Source organism: Microtus pennsylvanicus, chromosome 12, assembly GCF_037038515.1.
Source record: "Microtus pennsylvanicus isolate mMicPen1 chromosome 12, mMicPen1.hap1, whole genome shotgun sequence".
NCBI classification, from domain to species: Eukaryota; Metazoa; Chordata; class Mammalia; order Rodentia; family Cricetidae; genus Microtus; species Microtus pennsylvanicus.
Genome location: NC_134590.1, coordinates 7,621,794 through 7,643,271, shown reverse-complemented (window position 1 = coordinate 7,643,271; position 21,478 = coordinate 7,621,794). Strand labels below are relative to the sequence as shown.

The following is a 21,478-nucleotide window of genomic DNA, read 5'->3' as shown; positions in this document are numbered from 1 at the left end:
GTTTGGTTCTTTGATTACTTGTTTGTTTGAAAACCACAGCTTCCAGTCTCCATTTAAATGCAATAAAAGTCTTAACCAAGGACCTTGGAGAACAGTTTGGTGGCAGCTGTGTCTTAGTTTGGTTCTCTGCGATGGACCTCCATGAGTAGAAGCCATGTGGAGAGGAAGGTGCTTTTACAGCATGCTTCTGTGTCACAGTCCATCATCAAAGGAACTCAGGGCAGGAAGTCAGGCAGGAACCTGGAGGCAGGAATTGGGACCGAAACTCTATGGAGTTACTATGGTCACTGCCTGCTTATTTTTCTTTTTTTCTTTTTTCCTCCTTCCTTCCTTCCTTCCTTCCTTCCTTCCTTCCTTCCTTCCTTCCTTCCTTCCTTTCTTCCTTTCTTCCTTCCTTCTTTCCTTCTTTTTTTTCTTCTTCTTTTTTAAATAAAACCCAGGACCACTTACCCAGAGGTGACAGCACGCATAGTGCCACCTCAATCACTGATCAAGAAAATGTCCCACAGGCCTGTCTATAGACCAGTGTGATGGAGGTGTTTTCTCGGCTGAGGTTTTTTTCTGCCTTCCCGATGACTCTATCATGTGTCAAGTTGACGTAACTTCCCGGAAGACTTCATCTTGTGTCAAGTTGCTGTACCTAGCAGAACCTACTTACTGAGTGCAGCTGAAGATTGTTCTTTAGCTCACGGCCCACGGCCTCGTAAGACATCAAGCCTATCTAAACTCCGAGTGTGGCTGCACCAGGCCAGCTGACACAGGTGCGTGCCTTGAACTCAAACGTGGCTAGGAGGCCTTTTCACAGCAGGACGTTGACTTTCAAGCTCTGTAGCCGCTGGAGCGAATTAGCTGGACTTGGAAGAAAGGAGATAAATCTCAATGTTAAGAGAAAAGGGAATATATACTGTGATCACGTTTCTTTAAGATTTCCTGCCATAGGTGCTGAGAGTGTGTGGTTGGTGGTAGAATGCTTAGTATGTAAGAACCCTTGAGGGTTGTTTTTTATTTTTATTTTTTTAAATTTTTCCCAAGATAAGGTTTCTCTGTACAGCCCTGGTGGTCTTGGAATTCACTATGTAGACCAGTCTGCCTCCACCTCCTGAGTGCTGGGATTAAAGGCATACACAACTATGGCCAGCTTGAGCCCCCCGAGTTTAAACCCAAGCAGCACAAACACACACACACACACACACACACACACACACACACACACACACACATTAAAATTTACCACTGAGTATGGATACTCCATATTTAAATAAATATTTACAGATAAATATAATAGACGTATGGAAATGATAAATACTGCAAGAGAGCCGTCTTCTAGGAAGGAGGCGGCAAGGTAGGAATTTAATGTTAGCTTTGCTGTAAAGGCAGCTGAAGGTAGGCCTGGGGAGGTAGCCCAGTTGGCAGGCAGAATGCTCACCGAGCATGCGTGAAGCCCTGCGTTCAGTCCCTGGCAGCCTGCAGCCAGGGTGTAGGAGTGTGTCCCTTTCCTTGCTGGGACACCAACTCCCTGGCTCTCAGCTTTGAATCATGACTCTGACAAATGAAGCTAGGTAGTCTTATAGGAGTGGAAAGCTGGCACTTGTCCCAGGAGTCCGACTTGATGCTTACTGCCTTCAAAATACACCTTCCTTTAGCCTGGCTAGTGTCTAGAATTTAAAGCTCACCTTCCTTCCTGGTTAGTGTCTAGAATTTAAAGCTCACCCTCCTTCCTGGTTAGTGTCTAGAATTTAAAGCTCACCCTCCTTCCTGGTTAGTGTCTAGAATTTAAAGCTCACCTTCCTTTAGCTTGGCTAGTGCCTAGAATTTAAAGCTCACCTTCCTTCCTGGTTAGTGTCTAGAATTTAAAGCTCACCTTCCTTTAGCTTGGCTAGTGTCTAGAATTTAAAGCTCACCTTCCTTCCTGGTTAGTGTCTAGAATTTAAAGCTCACCTTCCTTCCTGGTTAGTGTCTAGAATTTAAAGCTCACCTTCCTTTAGCTTGGCTAGTGCCTAGAATTTAAAGCTCACCTTCCTTCCTTGTTAGTGTCTAGAATTTATAGCTCACCTTCCTTCCTGGTTAGTGTCTAGAATTTAAAGCTCACCTTCCTTCCTGGTTAGTATCTAGAATTTAAAGCTCACCTTCCTTCCTAGTTAGTGTCTAGAATTTAAAGCTCACCTTCCTTCCTGGTTAGTGTCTAGAATTTAAAGCTCACCCTCCTTCCTGGTTAGTGTCTAGAATTTAAAGCTCACCCTCCTTCCTGGTTAGTGTCTAGAATTTAAAACTCACCTTCCTTTAGCCTGGTTAGTGTCTAGAATTTAAAGCTCACCTTCTTTTAACCTGGTTAGTGTCTGGAATTTAAAGCTCACCTTCCTTTAGCCTGGTTAGTGTCTAGAATTTAAAACTCACCTTCCTTTAGCCTGGTTAGTATCTAGAATTTAAAGCTGGGGAATATAGGCATTGTTGACAGAAAGGTCCTTACTGGGGAGTGGGATTTGTGAACTCCCACACTGGTTTAGACAGGAACTCCATGAGGGTGACTGAGTGACCCTTTATTGTGGACCACAGTTTCCTACTTGTGAGGTGCTTAGCAGCATTCCTGCCTGATGCCTCTAGGTGACAGCCGGGCACACCCATCTGATGACCAGGAATGTGACCAGGAATGCGAGCTGACCCTCCCATGTCCACCCCAGTGTCACCTCAATAGTGCCTTCAGCGATTAGCATGCACCATTAATAACATGGTTGACTTTTGTGTCCCCCAGAACTTGGTTTCCAGTTTTCAGTGGCTGGTTTGGGGAAGAGCGGGGTGACAGGACAATGTGAGGGGCAGAGGGCTAGCTATGTGAGTAGCTGTTGGGGGCTGTGGACCCAGACCCTGAATTTCCTGTAAACAACTTGTTATGCTTGCAGTTGCTCTGAGCAAAACAACTTGTTTCCTGTGTTTGCAGCTGCTCTGAGACCGTGCAGGAGTTCCTGATGGCGGGGAGTGGTTTCTGGTGGGTTTGGCTGGGGCGTGGCTATCAGTTAAGAATCCATATATAAGCGGCTCTGGTACACAATACAGGGGGCATTCTTGTTTCAAGGATGACCCGGGTCTCTCTCCACGTGCGTTTGTGTGTTTAAATCTCCAGGTCCCTGGCCGGCTCGTGACTGGTTCTGTAGTGCAGGCTCCGCACTCCAGGCGTAGGACCGTAGTACACGTAGTAGTACGGACAGTACAAGTAGCGTGTTAACAGAGAACACCGGCGTTCATGGAAGTGTGCTCCTCAAGGAATGGCAGAGGCAGGTTAGGCCGGCCCCACTGTGTCTTAACCCAGTGAGAATGCGTTGCTGTCTGGGTCTCATCCTAGAGCCAAGGATTTGCTTAACTCTGGAGTGGCATGGGGACTTGTGTGTTCTGGATGTTCGTGTGTCTGATGCCCCACTCCCGGACTGACCATTTGAAATCTTTGCTCCCAACACTACGCACATTATTTACGTGAGAGAAATCTTATTAGCCCTCATCTTGCTAATGAGGAAGTTCAAGCAACTCAATCCAGATCACACCACACCAGGCAAGGCAGCCTCAAAAGGAGTTGGGATTTGTCCTCTGCCGAAGCCCCTCCTACCACCCCTCCCAAGAAAGGAATTGGGATTTGTCCCTTGCTGAAGCCCTCATAGGACCCCTCCCCCTAGAATCCTGCCATTTTTCCGGATCCCCAGTCAGCACCTACTTCTTACCCAGCTGGCTGAGGCCACTCTCCTATAAATAACACCTCCTCTGCACTGTCACTGCGACCTAGCAAGAAATGGTCATTTGCCTTCCTCACCCCTTCCCTGATGCTTCCTATAGAATCTTGGGAATGTCTGACACGCAGCCTCTTTTGGATACCAGTAGAGTGGCTGCTGGATGGAGTTCCTGCATAGCTTCAGGATGGAGCCCATGACCCTTCTCCAACTCCAGGGGCTAGGGACTGTATTAGTTACCCCATGAGAGCTCTGAGTTTGATGCTAGCTTGGTCAACATGGTGAATTCCAGGTTAGCCAGAAGTCATAGTGAGATCCTGTCTCTCAATTTCTTTTTCATGTTGTAATTGAGGACACTGCAGGTGGGCACCAAACCATGAAGTCTAACATATCTCCCTCTTGTGGAACTTCTTATTTAATTGAGTTACCTATGTATAAATCTGCACAGTTGACTTATACAGGTGTGGGCTGTCAGTCAGAGTAAGAATAGGCAGTGTTGAGTGAGCTGCTAAATTGAAATCTTGCCTGTTATTTCAAGTGCCTGTTGGTTTCTCTGTGGTGTTGACTGACAACTGATTATAATGTCTGCAACCCACCTCCGACTTTCATGCTTCAAAACACAGGGCTAATTCCATAAGAAATACTCATTTGGGTTAAAAAGCTTCACATGTTGTGATCGTCATTGACTGTTTTATAAACGTCCTCAGTAGAGCATATAATGACTGATTCTCCTCAGTTGTTTTCAATACAAAAGTAAATGCCTAACTCTTTTAGCTTAGCAAGAGTTTTAGTCTATTTTGGCTTATAAAACAAAATATGATAATTTGGGTGGCTTAGAAGCAACAGAAATTTATTTTTCACACTTCCGGAAACTAGGCAATTCAGTTCAGGGGTCATAGACAAGAGTCTTTTGCTATGTCCTTAGGTGGCAGGGATGAGGGACTTCTCTGAGGTCTTGTGTGTGTGGTGTGTGTGTGCTCACGTGCGTGTGTGCGTGTTTGTGTGTTGCAAGTGGAAGCTAAAGGTCAACAGTAAACAACTTTCTCAGCTGTCTCCATCTTACTGTTTTTGAGACAGGGTCTCATTGAGTTAGTCACCTGCCATCTGGGCTAGCTGGTGAGCTCCAGCAATCTTCACTGGGGTACAATTGTGTACTCTCTGGCTATGGGATCTCAGCTGAGGTCCTCATGATTGGCGTCTCCCAGCTCTGAGAGACATTCTCAAGGACTCCACTCTTGTGACCTACTTGACCTCCAAATGTCCCATCTCCAAATACCTTCACATTGGGGATTACATTTCAGTGTGTGGATTTTATGGATATACAGCCATTTATCCTAAAACAGTAGTTTTATCTGGACTTTGAAAAGCAAGGGACACCAGCAGAAAATCATTTAATAATAAAAAGAAGTGTGTGCACGTGTGTATGTGTGTGTACATGACTGTGTTTGGTTGGTTTTTATTGACAGACGTGCAAACCATGTAAAAATAGGATGATAGAAGGTACATTTATTGGAGTTAAGCCTTTGAGTCTTTTCATCCTAAGTAACAGGGTCAACACACCAATTGACCATCCATCACCCTGGAGATAAAATGAGCTGGTGAGATCTGTTACTAAACCTAGATACAGCCTTAGCATTCACATTACAGTCCGGCAGACAGATGTCACAAGATGCAGCCTCAGCTTTATGTCACAGTCCTGCAGACAGATGTCACAAGATGTAGCCTCAGCATTCACATCACAGTCCTGCAGAGAGATGTCACAAGATGCAGACTCAGTATTCACATCACAGTCCTGCAGACAGATGTCACAAGATGCAGACTCAGCATTACGTCACAGTCCTGCAGATAGAGGTCACAGTTAGCTAATTTGGAGCTGTCTTTCCTGATGGAGCCCTTGTTCTAGCATGCAGGTGATGTCACCAGCCTGGTTTTGGTACATACTTGGTTTCATTGCCTGAGGTTATATTGATCAGTTTGACATAATTGAAAGTACAGCGAGGTTGATTGAATGCTTTTAAATTAATCGTGCTTTTAAACAATATAGAAGACAAATAGAATTTGAAGTCATCTTGGAGCTGGGAGTGCAGCTAAGTATAAAGCACATGCTTACCCCGCACCAGGCCCTGGGGTCCGCACTCACTGTACAAAGTTAAAATAGATATTGGTGGTTTTCATAAGTGAACCATTGGACTGGGCGGCTTCATTTTACTTAATTTACCCAAGGGTGATGATGCAGGGGACCCTGGGGTCCCTTCTCTGAGTTCTTAGTTTTAATAATAAACTAAGAATGGATTTTAATGGGCGCGGGAGGACAATTTTTTAGAGTTTAAAAGAAAAACACCTCAGGGCAGATAATCTGTAAGTCTCAGCAGCTGCCTGGAGGAGGGGAATGGAAAGAAAAAGGAAAACATAGGCTGTTTAAGCCGGCTTGGATGTCAGACAAGTAGGCACATGGCAGGGGTAGGGGCTTTACAGAAGGAGCAAGGAAGCCAAAGTGTTAGAAGAAACATGGTTAGCTCTGGTTAGTCTCTAGAAGAAAGAGACAGAAACAAGGAAAAAGGAAAAGTTGTATGTTTCTCAGACAGGACTGAGAAGCACCTGGACCGCTTGGTCTGTAGGGCTGGGATTTCAGGGAAGGAAAAGATAGTCTCATTAAAATGATTCCACCTGCCTCTTTAGTGTGGTTTAGAGGAGCCCACCTTCCTGGCTCTGATTCCTTGGCCAGGAGATTGGCCTGGCCCAGGGGAGGGTTAGGTAGGTATCCAGGGCAGGCATTCTGTTCTCTTGATCAGAGGACCTAGGAGTCTTCATTGATACTCTCGACAATGATGCTTGGTCACATGACAGAAAAAGCCTTGCTACAGAATGTCAGCAGAAGAAAACAGATAGCCACTGGTGGAAAACAAGGCAAAACTAGAACCTAGAAAGATGCCAAGGTGGCTCCCACCGCCCCAAGGCTCAAATATGTAATGATAGACTGCTTGACCCATCTCTCACTCAGAACCACGGCTGCCACGTGTCTCCACATACCTAGTAGTCTAGCCCGCACTGTGGTGATGTTGGGCGCGGCCTTACATAATTCTTAGGTTCCATGTGGGGTGGTGTTTACCAGCATCTAAGTGTTAATGAGAGCCAGGCAATGTGTCATCGAATTCCACAAATGTATACATGCAATTATTTGAGAAAGACAGTTTCTAAGTGCTTCAGGGGATGAAATCATTTTGGATGGATAAATTGATGTTGAACCTGCCTTGTGGAGATGATTTTTTAATCCAGGGAAACAAAGGAAAAGTTTAATTGTGCACGAGGGTGTGTTGGTTTACAGAGGAGAGGCAAACAGAAGTAAGGTTGTATAGGTGGGTGTAAGCAGGCCCTCAGAGCGTGGCAGTTTAGAGCTGTGTTCCTGCCTGGAGCCCTGACAGGCAGATTCTGACATCTCAATAGCTAGTCAGCCAATGAGAAATGGGGAGCTTCTGGTTCAAGGAGACCTTGTCCCAAGGCAACAAGAGGGACGGCAATAAAGACAAACACCTGGCATTCTGCTCTGGCTTCTGCATGCCTGAGCCTGGATATGTGCGTACTCATGTTCATGTACCACACACACATGCACGCGCACACACACACACACACACACACACACACACACACACACACACATGCACGCACACACGGCAAACCAGAAATTAGCAAGATTTGAGTTGGCTGTTTATCAAGTCCAGAGGAAAATGAGGATGTCTCACTAAAGTTGTCTAATTACTAGAGAAAGTAAACTTTACTTTTCTTTTTTTTTTTGTTTTGTTTTTTTTTTTCGAGACAGGGTTTCTCTGTGGTTTTGGAGCCTGTCCTGGAACTAGCTCTTGTAGACCAGGCTGGTCTTTTACTTTTCTTCATATTCCTAAAAGATGGAACAAAAATGTTGGCTTAAGTCAAAATCACATAATTAAATTGTATGTAAGGAAAATCTCCTTATTAGTTAAAAATGATCAGAAAACCCTGCCAGGTTAGTACATTAGACAGTTGAAAATTGTGAACTAATAATGAAACTCTTCTCATTTTTAAAAAGAATTAAGTCTGGAGAGATGGCTGAGCTTATGAATTGCTCCTGAAGACCATTCTTCTTCCAGCTCCGGGGGTGTCTGGCATCTTGGCCCCACAAACACTCGAACTGCCATGCATACATGTACCTACATCACGATTATTTAAAAGCGTTTTTTTGTTGTGAAATTGTGTGTGTGTGTATCTGTCTGACTGTATGTGGGTAGGTATGTGCACAGGAGTGTAGATGCCCTCACAGGCCAGAAGAGGGCAACAGAGCCCCTGGAGCTGGAGTTAACAGGCAGTTGTGAGTTATAGTGCACTACCTGGGTGCTAGGAACTGATCTTGGCTCCTTTGGAAGAGCAGCAAGCATTCTTAACCACTGAGCTACCTTTCCAGCCCCTGTTTTCATTTGCTTTTTTTATTTATAGTTCCTGATTATCTTGGTGGGTATAAATTATGTATGAAAAACTGAAGCTGTGTTTATTTCTATAGTGGTGGGTCACCTGTAGGAGGTGGGTCATTTGTTCCATGAAAGCCACAAAGATCATCCATCAGTTCTTTCTCCTTTTCTCTGAATGGTTTGTGGCATTTCCCACTTCTGTTTCCTTTCTGAAGCTCTTGGTTAACCCCTCCCCCACCACACCCTCCAAAAATAAAGCAAGCAGTGGAATCAATGTCTAAGCAGGCTGTGCAGAGGAGATGGGCACATGAGGCATGCTCCTATGTTGAGAGAGAGGTTCCTGGGCCTGGGAGGAGAGAATCCTTTACTTGTGTTAGCATGGTAAGAAGCCGGTGATGTATGGATGGCCTGGTGACAGGCGGAACCTCAGGAAGGGTCCTTCCCGTTTCAGAGCAGTGTGAGGGAGCTTCCCTCACTTTCCTAGGTCAGATGCATGGTTTCCCAGCGCGTCTCCCTCCAAGTTCTGTTTGCTCCAGAGCTTAGATTAGCTTCAGAGGAATATCGACTGCTTGGATTCTTGCATTTCCAGAAGGCTCCTCTAGGAGTGGTATGCCCTTCCCTCCATAATTTCTTAGAGACAGTGGTGAACAGTATCAAGAGGATGGAGCAGCTTCTGGGATGATGTGAGTGTTCCTGAGCTCCTGGTACTCTGCAACCTGGACCAGCTCGCTTCTCCCGGGTCAGCCCTGATTCAGGGAACTCAGGTGACAACCTGGACCAGCTCGCTTCACCCAGGTCAGCCCTGATGCAGGGGACCCAGGTGACAATCTGGACCAGCTCACTTCACCCAGGTTTGCCCTGCAGCATCGGGATGCAGGGGACCCAGGTGATAATCTGGACCAGCTCACTTCACCCAGGTCAGCCCTGATGCAGGGGACCCAGGTGACAACCTGGACCAGCTCGCTTCACCCAGGTCAGCCCTGCAGCATCACGATACAGGGGACCCAGGTGACAAACCCTGACCCATTTCCATTTCAGTATATTGAGAAACCTACTGTGGTGAAGACAGCATCATGAGGGAGGGAGACTACAGGCCTTTAAAAACAAGATAAAGCGGGGCGATGGTGGCGCACGCCTTTAATCCCAGCACTTGGGAGGCAGAGGCAGGTGGATCTCTGTGAGATCGAGACCAGCCTGGTCCACAGAGCTAGTTCCAGGACAGGCTCCAAAGCCACAGAGAAACCCTGTCTCAAAAAACCAAAAAACAACAACAACAACAACAACAAACAAGATAACTTATTTGGCAATAGTGCAACGTGTATAGTAAGTACATGACATTATTTTTCAAGTCATAGGCTGTGATGATACCTCATTACAGCCAGTGACATTCTCTTGGTTTTCAGAGGAAGATTCTTAGGGCTTTGTACGTGCTGAACAGTTGTACCACTGAGGTACATTCTCAATTTCCTCTTTGGGGAATTTTGGAGGGAGAGAGATACTAAGAGATAAGAAACTGAAACTAGGGCTGGAGAGATGGCCCAGTGGTTAAGAGCACTGACTGCTCTTTCAAAGGACCTGGGTTCAATTCCCAGTATCCACATGGCAGCTCACAACCATCTGTGACTCTAGTTCTAGGGGATCCAACGTCCTCACACAGATATACATGCAGGCAAAACACCAATGCACATAAAATAAAATAAATTACTAAAAAATAATAAGAAATTGAGACTAGGTAAAGAGGATGCTGTTCTGGTTCCTTGATGGAATACATAATTCAAGTTATGAGCCATGGTGGTACATGCCTTCCATCCCTGTAACTGGGAGGCAGATCTATATGAGTTCAGGGCCAGCCTGGTCTACATAGACAATAGACACAGGCAGATCTATGTGAGTTCAGGGCCAGCCTGGTCTACATAGACACAGGCAGATCTATGTGAGTTCAGGGCCAGCCTGGTCTACATAGACACAGGCAGATCTATGTGAGTTCAGGGCCAGCCTGGTCTACATAGACACAGGCAGATCTATATGAGTTCAGGGCCAGCCTGGTCTACATAGACACAGGCAGATCTATGTGAGTTCAGGGCCAGCCTGGTCTACATAGACACAGGCAGATCTATGTGAGTTCAGGGCCAGCCTGGTCTACATAGACACAGGCAGATCTATATGAGTTCAGGGCCAGCCTGGTCTACATAGACACAGGCAGATCTATGTGAGTTCAGGGCCAGCCTGGTCTACATAGACACAGGCAGATCTATGTGAGTTCAGGGCCAGCCTGGTCTACATAGACCGAGTCTCAACACACACACCACATAACAAAATTTTTTTGCAAGGCGGAGCACACTCCCCCTTAAAATGTGGTATGGCTTTAGTCATGTTGGTACTGGCCAGTGTTTCATGTCATATCCCTTCCTCTTTCTGCCTCTCTGGTGACGCGGGCGCCATTCTGCTTAACTGACTAACTTCCTCATTTCTGCTGACTCACGCCAGTTCACATCAGCAGGTGTACTTGAGCTCAGGTATCTAAATAGGCGTGTCCCCGCAATCTCACTTATGGTGACCCCACCCACAGGATCTCTTAGCATCAGCGCACGCTGCTGGCAGGCTTTCAAATCATCCGCTGCCTGGTGAGGTCTCTATGCAATGATCACGGGTCCACTACCTCCTTTAGTCAAGCTCGGTCTAAGTTTTGAAACTTTGAAGTGGTATTTCAAGATTGATATGACTTTTTTTTTTTTAAACACAGGGTCTCACTCAGTGCTAGAGTGGTTTGGGCTCCATGGGAAGCTGGGCCTCCTCTTTCCAGTCCGTGTCCAGTGTGTTCCCTGTCCTTCAGTTCACCTAGAATGATTTCTCTTTGATTAGTTCTTCCTGGCCTGGAAATGTATGTATGTGGAGTCATGCTGCATGTTCTCTGTGTGCATTCCTTTCCCGCTCAGCAGGCGGTCTGGAGGCTTCCTTCTGTCGTGTGTGCATTCCTTTCCCGCTCAGCAGACGGTCTGGAGGCTTCCTTCTGTCGTGTGAGGCAGATTTTTAAAGGCCATTTTTGTGCTATATTCCTTTACACAGACACCGAGGGTTTGTTCATCTGTGGTCATATTGATTGACATTTGGTTTGGTTTTAGTTTTTTACCATTAGGAGCAGGGCTGCTGAGAACATTGTTGTACAGATACTCTGGTCAATCTTTTGGCTGTAGGATAAGCAACTAACTATTGTTCAGCTTTGTTAGAAAGTGCCAGTGGTCTCCTGAAGTGTTTGCACATACTCACCAAGTACTGCCAGGTGCTCCCCTCTGGATCCCGGCTTAGGCACAGACCACACCCAAACTTTTATTTCCAAGCACAGAGATACTTTTATTTTTTATTTTTTTCTGGTTTTTCGAGACAGGGTTTCTCTGTAGCTTTGGAGCCTGGCCTGGAAGTAGCTCTTGTAGATCAGGTTGGCCTCGAACTCACAGAGATCTTCCTGCCTCTGCCTCCCGAGTGCTGGGATTAGGCTGAGATCCTTTATTGAGCAAGGCAAAGAGACTGAGTGGCTGGGTCTGAATCAGAAATAGCACAAAGGGCTTTGCAAGTGTTAGCATGAAGGAAGGCAAAGGGGGAGGAGTCTGTGAATGAGCGAGCACGTGTTGGGAGGTTCTGATTGGGCATTTAATTAGTTTAATCTAAGGGCTGATTAGCAAGGGGAGAAAGGTAAAAGGTAGAATTCTCATTGCCCGGGTGCAGCACCGTGGTGTTGACATGGTCCAGTCTGCTGGAGCCCTTCAACTTATCCAAAGCATTTATTGAGAATTTGATACATTTGTTTCATCTGTCTTTTTTCTGGGTTTCTTTGTGGAATTATTTGTGCTTTGATTTGGATCAGGGCCCCAATCTTTCTGCCTCAGCCTCCAGAGTGCTGAGGTTATAGGTGTGAAGCATCCACCCTACTTGGCTTGTTGAACTGTTTTTAAAACTCAAATAAATTGTAGACTAAGCCTATAAATGACATTGAAAGTTTGGAATTTACAAATAGGTAGTAGTGTATTTTGGGGCTGGAGAGCTGACTCAGCATTCCCCATGTAGGAAGGAATCTAAAATTACAGTTCAGCTGCTTTTCCAGAGGACGAAGTTCAGTTCCCGGCACCCACGTCAGATGGTTCACGATAGTCTATGATTTGAGCTTTAGGGGACTGGACATCTTTTGCCCCCAAAGGTACCTACACACTCACGTGGCCTAGCACGCACAAATGCTGGGTTACCTTCTCAGCACCGTTAACTGGATATGGTGGCTCACATCTGTGACCTCTGATGTGGAGATCTGGAGGTAGGAGGATCAGAAAGTCGTGGCCATCAGCTACACAGCGACGTCATTCAAGGCCAGCCTGGGATATGAGACACTCTCTCAAACAAAATCAAGAAACGATAATCATAGCACTATTTTCATTATTACACTTAACTAAACTTATAACAATAAGAATATTTTAAAAAGTATTTGGGATAGTTCCAGGACAGGCTCCAAAGCCACAGAGAAACCCTGTCTCGAAAAACCAAAAAAAAAAAAAGTATTTGGGAAAGGCTGAAGTGAAGGAGTCGCTGTGAAATAAGCATAGATTACCTGACGGACACCCTGAAGCTATGACCTGACTAATGGCGCAGGGGATGCTTTGGAAGTGGAGAAACTGGGGCTTGGCCCTGTCGAGCTCTCGCTGAATCATTGTGAAGAAGGATGCGAGAAGCTGGACGGACAGGGGACCTGTTCTTTGCCTGTGTAGTTCGTTCGGTGATTCACATATCAAAGTCATAGCAATTAACAAGTGGGAGAATGAGGTGGACCGACGTTCAGATCCCAGCAGGATTTCTCCAGCTTTAACAGCCATGGTTATAATTGTTCTCTCAGTCTGTTTAAAATCAGGCTGATCATAGCTATGGCTCAGAAGGAAACTGGGTTTTCATAAGGAGGGACCTTATCAGGCCACATGCCATAGTATCCCCTCTCCTCCCTGCTCTACTTTCTGCGTAACTGGGGATGAAATAGGAGAACAGTATATGTAGGAAGAAGTCTGTCTTAGTTAAGACTTCAGTTGCTGTGAAGGGACACCATAACCTGGCAACTCTTAAAAATGGAATAGTTGGGGTGACAGCTTACAGTTCAGAGGTTCAGTCCATTATCATCATGGTGGGAAGCATGGCGGTGTACAGACAGACATGGTGCTGGCTGCTTCTTGGTCCTAAGGCAACAGGAAGTGGACCGTCTGTCACACTGAGCAAAGCTTGAGCGAAAGAGACCTCAAAGCCCACCGCCACAGTGACACACTTCCTTCAACAAGGCCACACCTTCTCAAAGTGCCACTCCCTTTGGGATTATGGGGTCAGTTACATTCAAACTACCACAGAGTCTAAAATTACAAATGCATATTTTGTTACCAAAGTGAACTTAATTAGCTTACATCCAAAGCAGTGGTTCTCAACCTTCTAATGCTGTGGCCCTTAATGCTGTTCCTCATGTTGTGGTGACCCCAACTATAAAATTACTTTTGTTGCTGCTTCATAACAGTAATTTTTGTACTGTTATGAATTGTACTATAAATATCTGTGTTTTCTGATGTTCATAGGTGACCCACATGAAAGGGCCATTCAGGGGCTGAGACCCACAGTTGAGAAACCAAGAAATGGAACTTGACCAATTCCCAGAATGTTCTCATGCTCCCCCCTTCCCCTGGAGAGTGTACACTTAATTTTAGATATTTACATATACAATATCCAAAAACAATATTAGAATAGATGATTGTCTACTCTTTTTTTTTTTTGGTTTTTCGAGGCAGGGTTTCTCTGTGGCTTTGGAGCCTGTCCTGGAACTAGCTTTGTAGACCAGGCTGGTCTCGAACTCACAGAGATCCGCCTGCCTCTGCCTCCCGAGTGCTGGGATTAAAGGCGTGCGCCACCATTGCCCAGCTTCCTTCCTTCCTTCCTTCCTTCCTTCCTTCCTTCCTTCCTTCCTTCCTTCCTTCCTTTCTTTCTTTCTTTCTTTCTTTCTTTCTTTCTTTCATCAAGACAGGGTTTCTCTGTGTAGCAGCTCTGGCTGTCCTGCTTCTGCCTCCTGAGTGCTGAATTTGAGGCGTGTGCCACCACCATCTGGCTGATTGCCTACTTTAAAAAATGTTTTTGAGACAGGGTCTCAGGTAACCCAGCCTTTTCTCACTCTAAAGCTGAGAATGCTGTTGAACTTCTGGCCTTCAACTCCCGAATCGCCGGGATTCCAGGGGTGTGCGCAGCTACTTCCGCTCTTTAATAAATTATTTTTATTTGCAGTTTTAGCTCTATGTGTATTCATGTTTTGCCTGCATGCATGCATGTTGGTGTACCATTTATGCCTGGTACCCAAGGAGGCAAGCAGACAGCATTGATCTTTGAGAATGGGGCTACAATGTGAGCCACCTAGGGGGTGCTGGGTGTCAGTTTGGGTCCTGTGGAGGAACAGCCACCTTTTAATCCCCGTTTGGACTTTTATACGATGCTGAGGATTGAGTCAAATGCTAGGCTATCACCCGGCTGACTGAGCTATGCCTTCAGTCCCACCTGCCTTCTTGATAGAGGATGATAGCTGAGTTGGCTTCTTGATTAATCAAGGTTTGGAACAATGGACTCCTGACCTTTGGAACGTTGATAGGTTAAGGCTCTACTTAAGTGTGTAATTACCATGTCCTCTTTGGATCTGCAGTAGGTCTGCTTCTTTTAATCGGTGGCTTAGGAAGTTCCATCTATAACGGAGGACGGGACGCGATTTCCAAAGGGGCAGGTATCCCAAAAGTTCACTCGGCTAATTTAGAGTTAACTGTGGAGGAGGTGGTTTTGACTCCCGCGTCCGTTTCTGCAGGCCAAGGCAGAGGGCCACAGGGCACCTTGTGCAATTAATCTCTTGCATTAGACCAAGAGCTAGCTCTTAATTTTCATTTTTAACCAAGCATGGTCTATGTTGGCTCAGCCTGAGCATTTTGTGTAAGGACAAAGTTCAAATATTCATGGCTTTATTTTCTTAAACTGAATTGTAAAACTAAAGGAAAATGTCTTAGAGTCCGTGTTTGCTCACTTAAGTGTGGGGTCTGAAAGATCAAGATTGGTCTGTTTAAAAACAACTAGACTCTCTTTAAAAATCATTGTTATTGTTTTATGTGTATGGGTGTTTTACCTGTGTGTACGCCTGTGCACTGTGTGTACACCTTGTGCCCTTGGAGGCCAGAAGAGTGTGTCACAGCCCCTGGGACTGGAGTTTATAGAGACATTTGTAAGCTGCCTCTGTGAAGGAAACCTGGTTTCTCTGGTAGAGGAGCCGGTGTTCTTAGCCACTGAGCCATCTCTCCAACTCCTGTTCTTTATGATAGTGTAAGAATTGTGCCTATATTAATTTGATGTGTGCGTGTGATAAATTTTAGTCTCCTTCCAGACATTTTTTAGTGCTCAAAAAAGTATTTTTACTTTTTTTTCTAACCTCCAATTTGACGCCTGACTCATGGTTTTCGCTGTATATTGATTATGTTAGTTATTTTCTTCCTGTGGTTTTCGCTGTATATTGATTATGTTAGTTATTTTTTCCTGTCAGAAGTTTATAATTTGGCAGATTGGATGCATAGTTCGACCTGCAGTAGTTACTGTATCTCAGAAAGAAAACGTTTTGAGTAGTGGCTTCTCATAGGGCCTAGTTTATAAATCCATCTTCAGGTATTGTGTGTCTAGTGATCTCAGATATTTTTTTCATTTTCCTGTTGTGGTTTTTATCATATTTATGCCCAGCACCATGTTTAATAAATAAAACAATATCTTGAGATGTAGGAAGCTTAGTATATTTAAGGCAGCTAAAAGATTTGACATGTAAATGTGATGTAGGAGCTTGGGTTGAATATTGGATCAGGAAAAAAGTTGTCTTAAAGGACAGTAGTGACAGATTGAATCAGGTAGATCAGACACCAGCATTGCTTTGTGCCAACCTCTTCTTAAAGCACAGTTGTGCAGATTGAATCAGGTAGATCAGACACCAGCATTGCTTTGTGCCAACCTCTTCTTAAAGCACAGTTGTGCAGATTGAATCAGGTAGATCAGACACCAGCATTGCTTTGTGCCAACCTCTTCTTAAAGCACAGTTGTGCAGATTGAATCAGGTAGATCAGACACCAGCATTGCTTTGTGCCAACCTCTTCTTAAAGCACAGTTGTGCAGATTGAATCAGGTAGATCAGACACCAGCATTGCTTTGTGCCAACCTCTTCTTAAAGCACAGTGGTGACAGATTGAATCAGGTAGATCAGACACCAGCATTGCTTTGGTGCCAACCTCTTCGCTTTTGATACTTTTGTTCTGGTTAAGTACCCCGAGGAAATGTCTGTGGAGAGATAAAGAACACTGTGTGCACAGTTTCTTCTAAGTGGACCAGAAAAATATTTTCATGCGTAGAGATGGAATAACAAAGTAAATGTGGTGAAATGAAGGCAATTAGCATATCTGGGCGGGATGACCCATGCTTGTAGCCTTTCTGTGCATTTGGTATTGTGTAAAAGATATCTGAGTGGAATTCCCGAGTCCTGCTCTCTGAATGTTTGCCTCTACTCCACGGTGCTGAATTGCTTTCCAGTTCAGTTTTACTAATTTGTGGGTCACTCGATGTGACCGTGTTGTTGTGGCGCAGTGAAGCCGAGCATCTTTTCTGAGAGTCGAGTCATGACAGGCTTTCTCCTGCTGTGTTCTTAGTCGTCCTTACTGAGCTTTGCAGTTCATTCTTCTGCTGGCTTTTTGTGTCTTAGTATATGATAGAAGTCTTCTTTGTCCATCCCGTGGCGTTGCAGCTGTCCACACATTTTTGAAAGATACTTAACTAAAAATACAGAACTGCATTCCATTTGATTGGAGTTGCAGGGCACAGGCTAGGTCCCAGGTGGGTGGGGCTGGCAAGCCGCAGTGTAGGCAGCGTTCTTCCACCTTAGCTCAGTTATGTAATCAACCCGGAGTTGCATTCTCTCATCTCTGGCCTTTCAGAGAAAGGATATTTCTAGAAGGTCTATCTTCTGTCCCTGATGTATTTTATTCAGAGATTTACTGACAAGCTTTGCCTTCTAACCTTTGTAGATGTTTAAGAAAGATATAGATTGCTAAATAATGAAACAGTTGCATTGCTGAGTATCAGCCAGTACTTGGATAGAGTGAGTACTCTGCCTTAGGGCATTGCAGAACCTGTGGAGCAAGAGGGTAACTTGGTGGGGACACAGTCTTGGGCCATCCACTGGAAGTAATTAAAAGCAAGAAAGATTTGACCTAACTTAAAAAAAAAAACCAATCTAATAAGCATTCAAGAGCATGCTTTATTACTCTGATTATTTTGATTAACTTCTTTTGTTGTTATAATTAAGTTATTAGATAAAACAATTAGGCCAAAGCACACATATCCTCTCACTCTCTTAGTCCTTAGTCCTGTAAGAAAACTAAAGATGTCCAACTTCTTCATTATATAAAAGTCACCCACCCACCATGGAGCTGGTGCCTGACATAAATACAACCTGATTTTCAATTTCAAGTCAAGTTTTCTTTCTCTTCTGCTGTGTCCTGAACCCAGAACAGCTGGGACTTGACATGACTGCGGTTGTGAAGGCACGAAGAACAGACAGACAGACACACAGACAGATGTGCAGAAAGCTCACTGTACTCGCTCTGATGGAGTGAACTTACTTGGCAACAACAGCTTAGAACCTTAGGGCATCCATTCTGTACAACACAGGGAGGAGTTAGCTAGTCTTGGTAGGAAGCGTCTATAGGCGAGCAGTATACCTGAGCAGTCTCAGGTTTTAGCTGTCTGGCAGGAAGCTGTGGTTGCCAGTGTGGCCAATCACACAATAGTTCTCAACCTTCCTAATGCTGTGATTCTTTAATACATTTCCTCATGTGGTGGTGACTGCCAATCATAAAATTATTTCACTGCGGCTTCATGACTGTAATTTTGCTACTGTTATGAATAGTAATGTTAATATCTGGTCCGTAGGGATTGTGACCCACAGGTTGGGAATCTCTGGGATAGAGGGCAGTTTTGCCATTCTCTGAGCATCACTCCAGGAAGGCTTCACCAGTGTCTGTGGGTGTGAGGCCGTTGGTGTTCTTGAGAGCAATAGACATCCACTCAGGACTTCATCGATTCCTTACACATCCACTCAGGACTTCTTCCACTTAGGACTTCTTGGGCCCTCTACAAGGGTCGCCCAGTGCATCATGCTGTTATTCCTTTAGAACATCAAAAAGAAGAGAGAAAGAAACATTCCTTCTCTGGTAAATTTGGCTTTGAAAACCTTTTGAATTACTTTTTTACAGAAAATAGTTTCAGTGGAGAAGAAAACCTAATACTGTTACCCAAAGAGCATGTTTTCTTCCATAAACGTATTTCATGGCTTTAAATTGGTTTAAAGTCCCATCTCTTTTCACTTGATACTGGAACCTTGTTAACAGTGGTGCTGTGTATCACTGGGTAAGGTGCTACCGTGAACATCTTCCCTGTGTTCTTAGGGAACATTTTAGGAACGGGATTACCAATCCTGGGTAAAGTGCTGCAGTGAATGTCTTCCCTGTGTCTCTTAGGGAGGAACATTTTAGGAGTGGAATTACCAATCCCCAGCAGAACTCTTTTAGTCCTTTCCTGGGGAGTCACTTTAAGACTGGCCACAGGTCCTTCCACTTTACACAGGGGATTTAAGGGTAGCAGTCACCATTTCTGTCACCAAATTTTATCGCAACATCAAAGTGTCTGTTTACTAATGCAGTTATGCCTATCAATCCAGATACGCTTTGCATATTTTCCTGAAACACAGCTACTTCTATCAATCCAGATGTGCTTTGCTTATTTTTCTGAAACACCTTCTGGTTTCCTTTTTGTTTTGTGACAGGGTCTCATGATGAAGCTCTGGCTGGAATTCTCTAAGTAGACCAGGCTAGCTTCAAACTCATACAGATCTGTCTACTTAGCTTCAAACTCATACAGATCTGTCTACTTCTGCTTCTTGAGTGCCTATATGAAAGACGTCTGCCACCATGTCTGGCTGTATTTTCCTTATTAAATATTTTTGGCAGTTCCGAGGATTAAACTCAGGGCCTTGTGCATACTAGGCCAGCATTCTGTCACCACATAGACCCCAGTCTCTTATGAAGTAACTTTTATGAAGTCACTGGGTGGAGGTCGCTCTGTGAAGATGCTGTGGTCTCACCTCTTCCCATCATGCGCTAACATCTTTGCATCGCCCACGTCACTCGTGACACTCCCTGAGCTTGTTTTCTGTGTTCTGTGCAGTTAACATCGCCCCTTTGCTCCTATGGCGTTTTCTCATGTCTGATACTTTCTTTTTAAGGTATTATCCAAAGAGATGAGTCACCCATGGAGAAAGGGCTCTCCGGTCTTCGAGGACGGGACTTCGAGCTCTCCGATGTGTTTTACTTCTCCAAAAAGGGATTGGAAGCCATTGTAGAAGATGAGGTGACCCAGAGGTTCTCCTCTGAGGAGCTAGTGTCATGGAACCTCCTCACGAGAACCAATGTCAACTTCCAGTACATCAGTCCAAAGCTCACTATGGTGTGGGTGCTGGGTGTCCTAATACGCTATTGCTTTCTCCTGCCTCTGAGGTAAGTTTCCTGCCTGGTTTTATGGGTCCATCCAGTCCAGCCTCCCTCTTCATGATGTGTGTAATGGCTGCTTAAGTGTTTGTATGTGTATGTGCGTGTTCCTTTGTGTCCTAATACTGTGGATTAGACGGTCTTTTGGGAATTGTTGCAGCTGTGGTAAACGGTGAAATTCAGAACTACGTATATACTATTACCAGAACTGGAACCTGTCGGGCCAGCCTCGACAAAAATACCTCTTGCCAGGGTAGGGGTGTGGGAATTTAGAAATATAAGTAAAGACTATGATGATGCATGAAAAAATAATAAAACAGAAACCGTAGAACAGTACCGGGAGGGCATCCCAGTGAATACAGAAATTGTCTGAGGTTAATTATCCACACGCTTTTATACCCCACTGCTTTTATACTCCAATATGAAACGGGGAAGAAGGCAACCGAAGCCTTCTTTAACATGATACAAAGGACAACTCCAACAGTTCATTGCTTTAACACTTGGAGACATCAAGTCATTAGCATTCTGTTATTTAGGCAGTGAAGCCACTCTAGACCAAGTATCCTGAAGAGATCCACTCCCCAGGTGACCTCCTATTACAGAAGAAGGAGCAGAAGCACATTTGTATATCCTGACCATCTGTCAGGATGGAATGGATCCACCTGTGTGAGCCACCTTCATGTCAAAAGACCAAGTAACCACATCCTGAGTCAGGATGTGGAGCTACACTGTTGTCAACAATTTTGAGCCACCTTTAAACTCTCTGACCATCAGACAAGGTGGATATAGGCTCACATTTTGGGGCCTCCACCGGAACCTTAATTCTTTGCTTCCAAAGTGGGGTCCAAGTATTCTGGGGATGCACAAGACTGTCTTCTGACATTTGAGAAGGAAATACTAGAGCTTTTTGGTTTTTTGTTTATTTGTTTTTGTTTTGAGACAGAATTTCTGTGTAACAGTTTTGGTTGTCCCGAAACTCACTCTGTAGATTGGCTGGCCTCGAACTTACTGATACCTGCCTGCCTCTGCCTCCCAACAGCTGGGATTAAAGATGTATGCCTCTACTGCCAGGCAATACTAGAGCTTTTCAATTTTGTTTTGCTTATTTGATGCTTTTTGAGGCAAGGTCTCATGAAGCCCAAATGGCCCTGAACTTGCTAAACAACCTGGAATAGTCTTGAGCCCCTGATTCTTTTGCCTTGGCCTCCCAAGTGCTGAGATTACCAGTCTGTGTCCCCATAGAGCTTCTATTTCTGAGAACCCACCATCTTTTTATCTTCCTCGCAAAATGAATCATAGAACGATCTATAGAGTCATGTTGGAATCCATATTTACCAGACCTTCCTATCACTGTACCATACTCCATAATGCTCTGTCTCCAAAGTTAAAATAGTTTCCGTGTTTAGGAGGCTGTGAGGGAATTCTTCAGGCTGTGTCCCTAACGTCTGGCAAGTGCTTACAGTAGCCTTCTCTTCTCTTTCAGGGTTACTCTGGCTTTCATTGGGATCAATTTGATGATTATAGGAACTACGGTGGTTGGACAGCTCCCAGACAGCAGGTGTGTCTCTTTCCTCCTCGCCTCACATAGGACTGCCCTCTCTCCCTAGCTGTGCCCACTAAGCGAGAATTGGGATAGTCTGTCAGTTTTGCATTAATGTTATGGTCTCAAACCACTTGTGAGCATTCTTACCGAATTCATCTTTCATGGTCTTTA

The 21,478-nt window shown here is 44.8% G+C and overlaps 1 protein-coding gene across 2 annotated transcripts in view; it reads left to right on the top strand.

Moving 5' to 3' along the window:
• Gpat3 (glycerol-3-phosphate acyltransferase 3) overlaps positions 1–21,478 on the top strand; it is a 50,329-nt gene that overhangs the window by 17,556 nt on the left and 11,295 nt on the right. For both annotated transcript variants that reach the window (XM_075943181.1, XM_075943180.1), the window contains exons 4-5: positions 19,503–19,773; positions 21,248–21,322. In XM_075943181.1, coding sequence (XP_075799296.1) covers positions 19,503–19,773; positions 21,248–21,322 — 346 coding nt within the window. The remainder of the gene's footprint in view (positions 1–19,502; positions 19,774–21,247; positions 21,323–21,478) is intronic.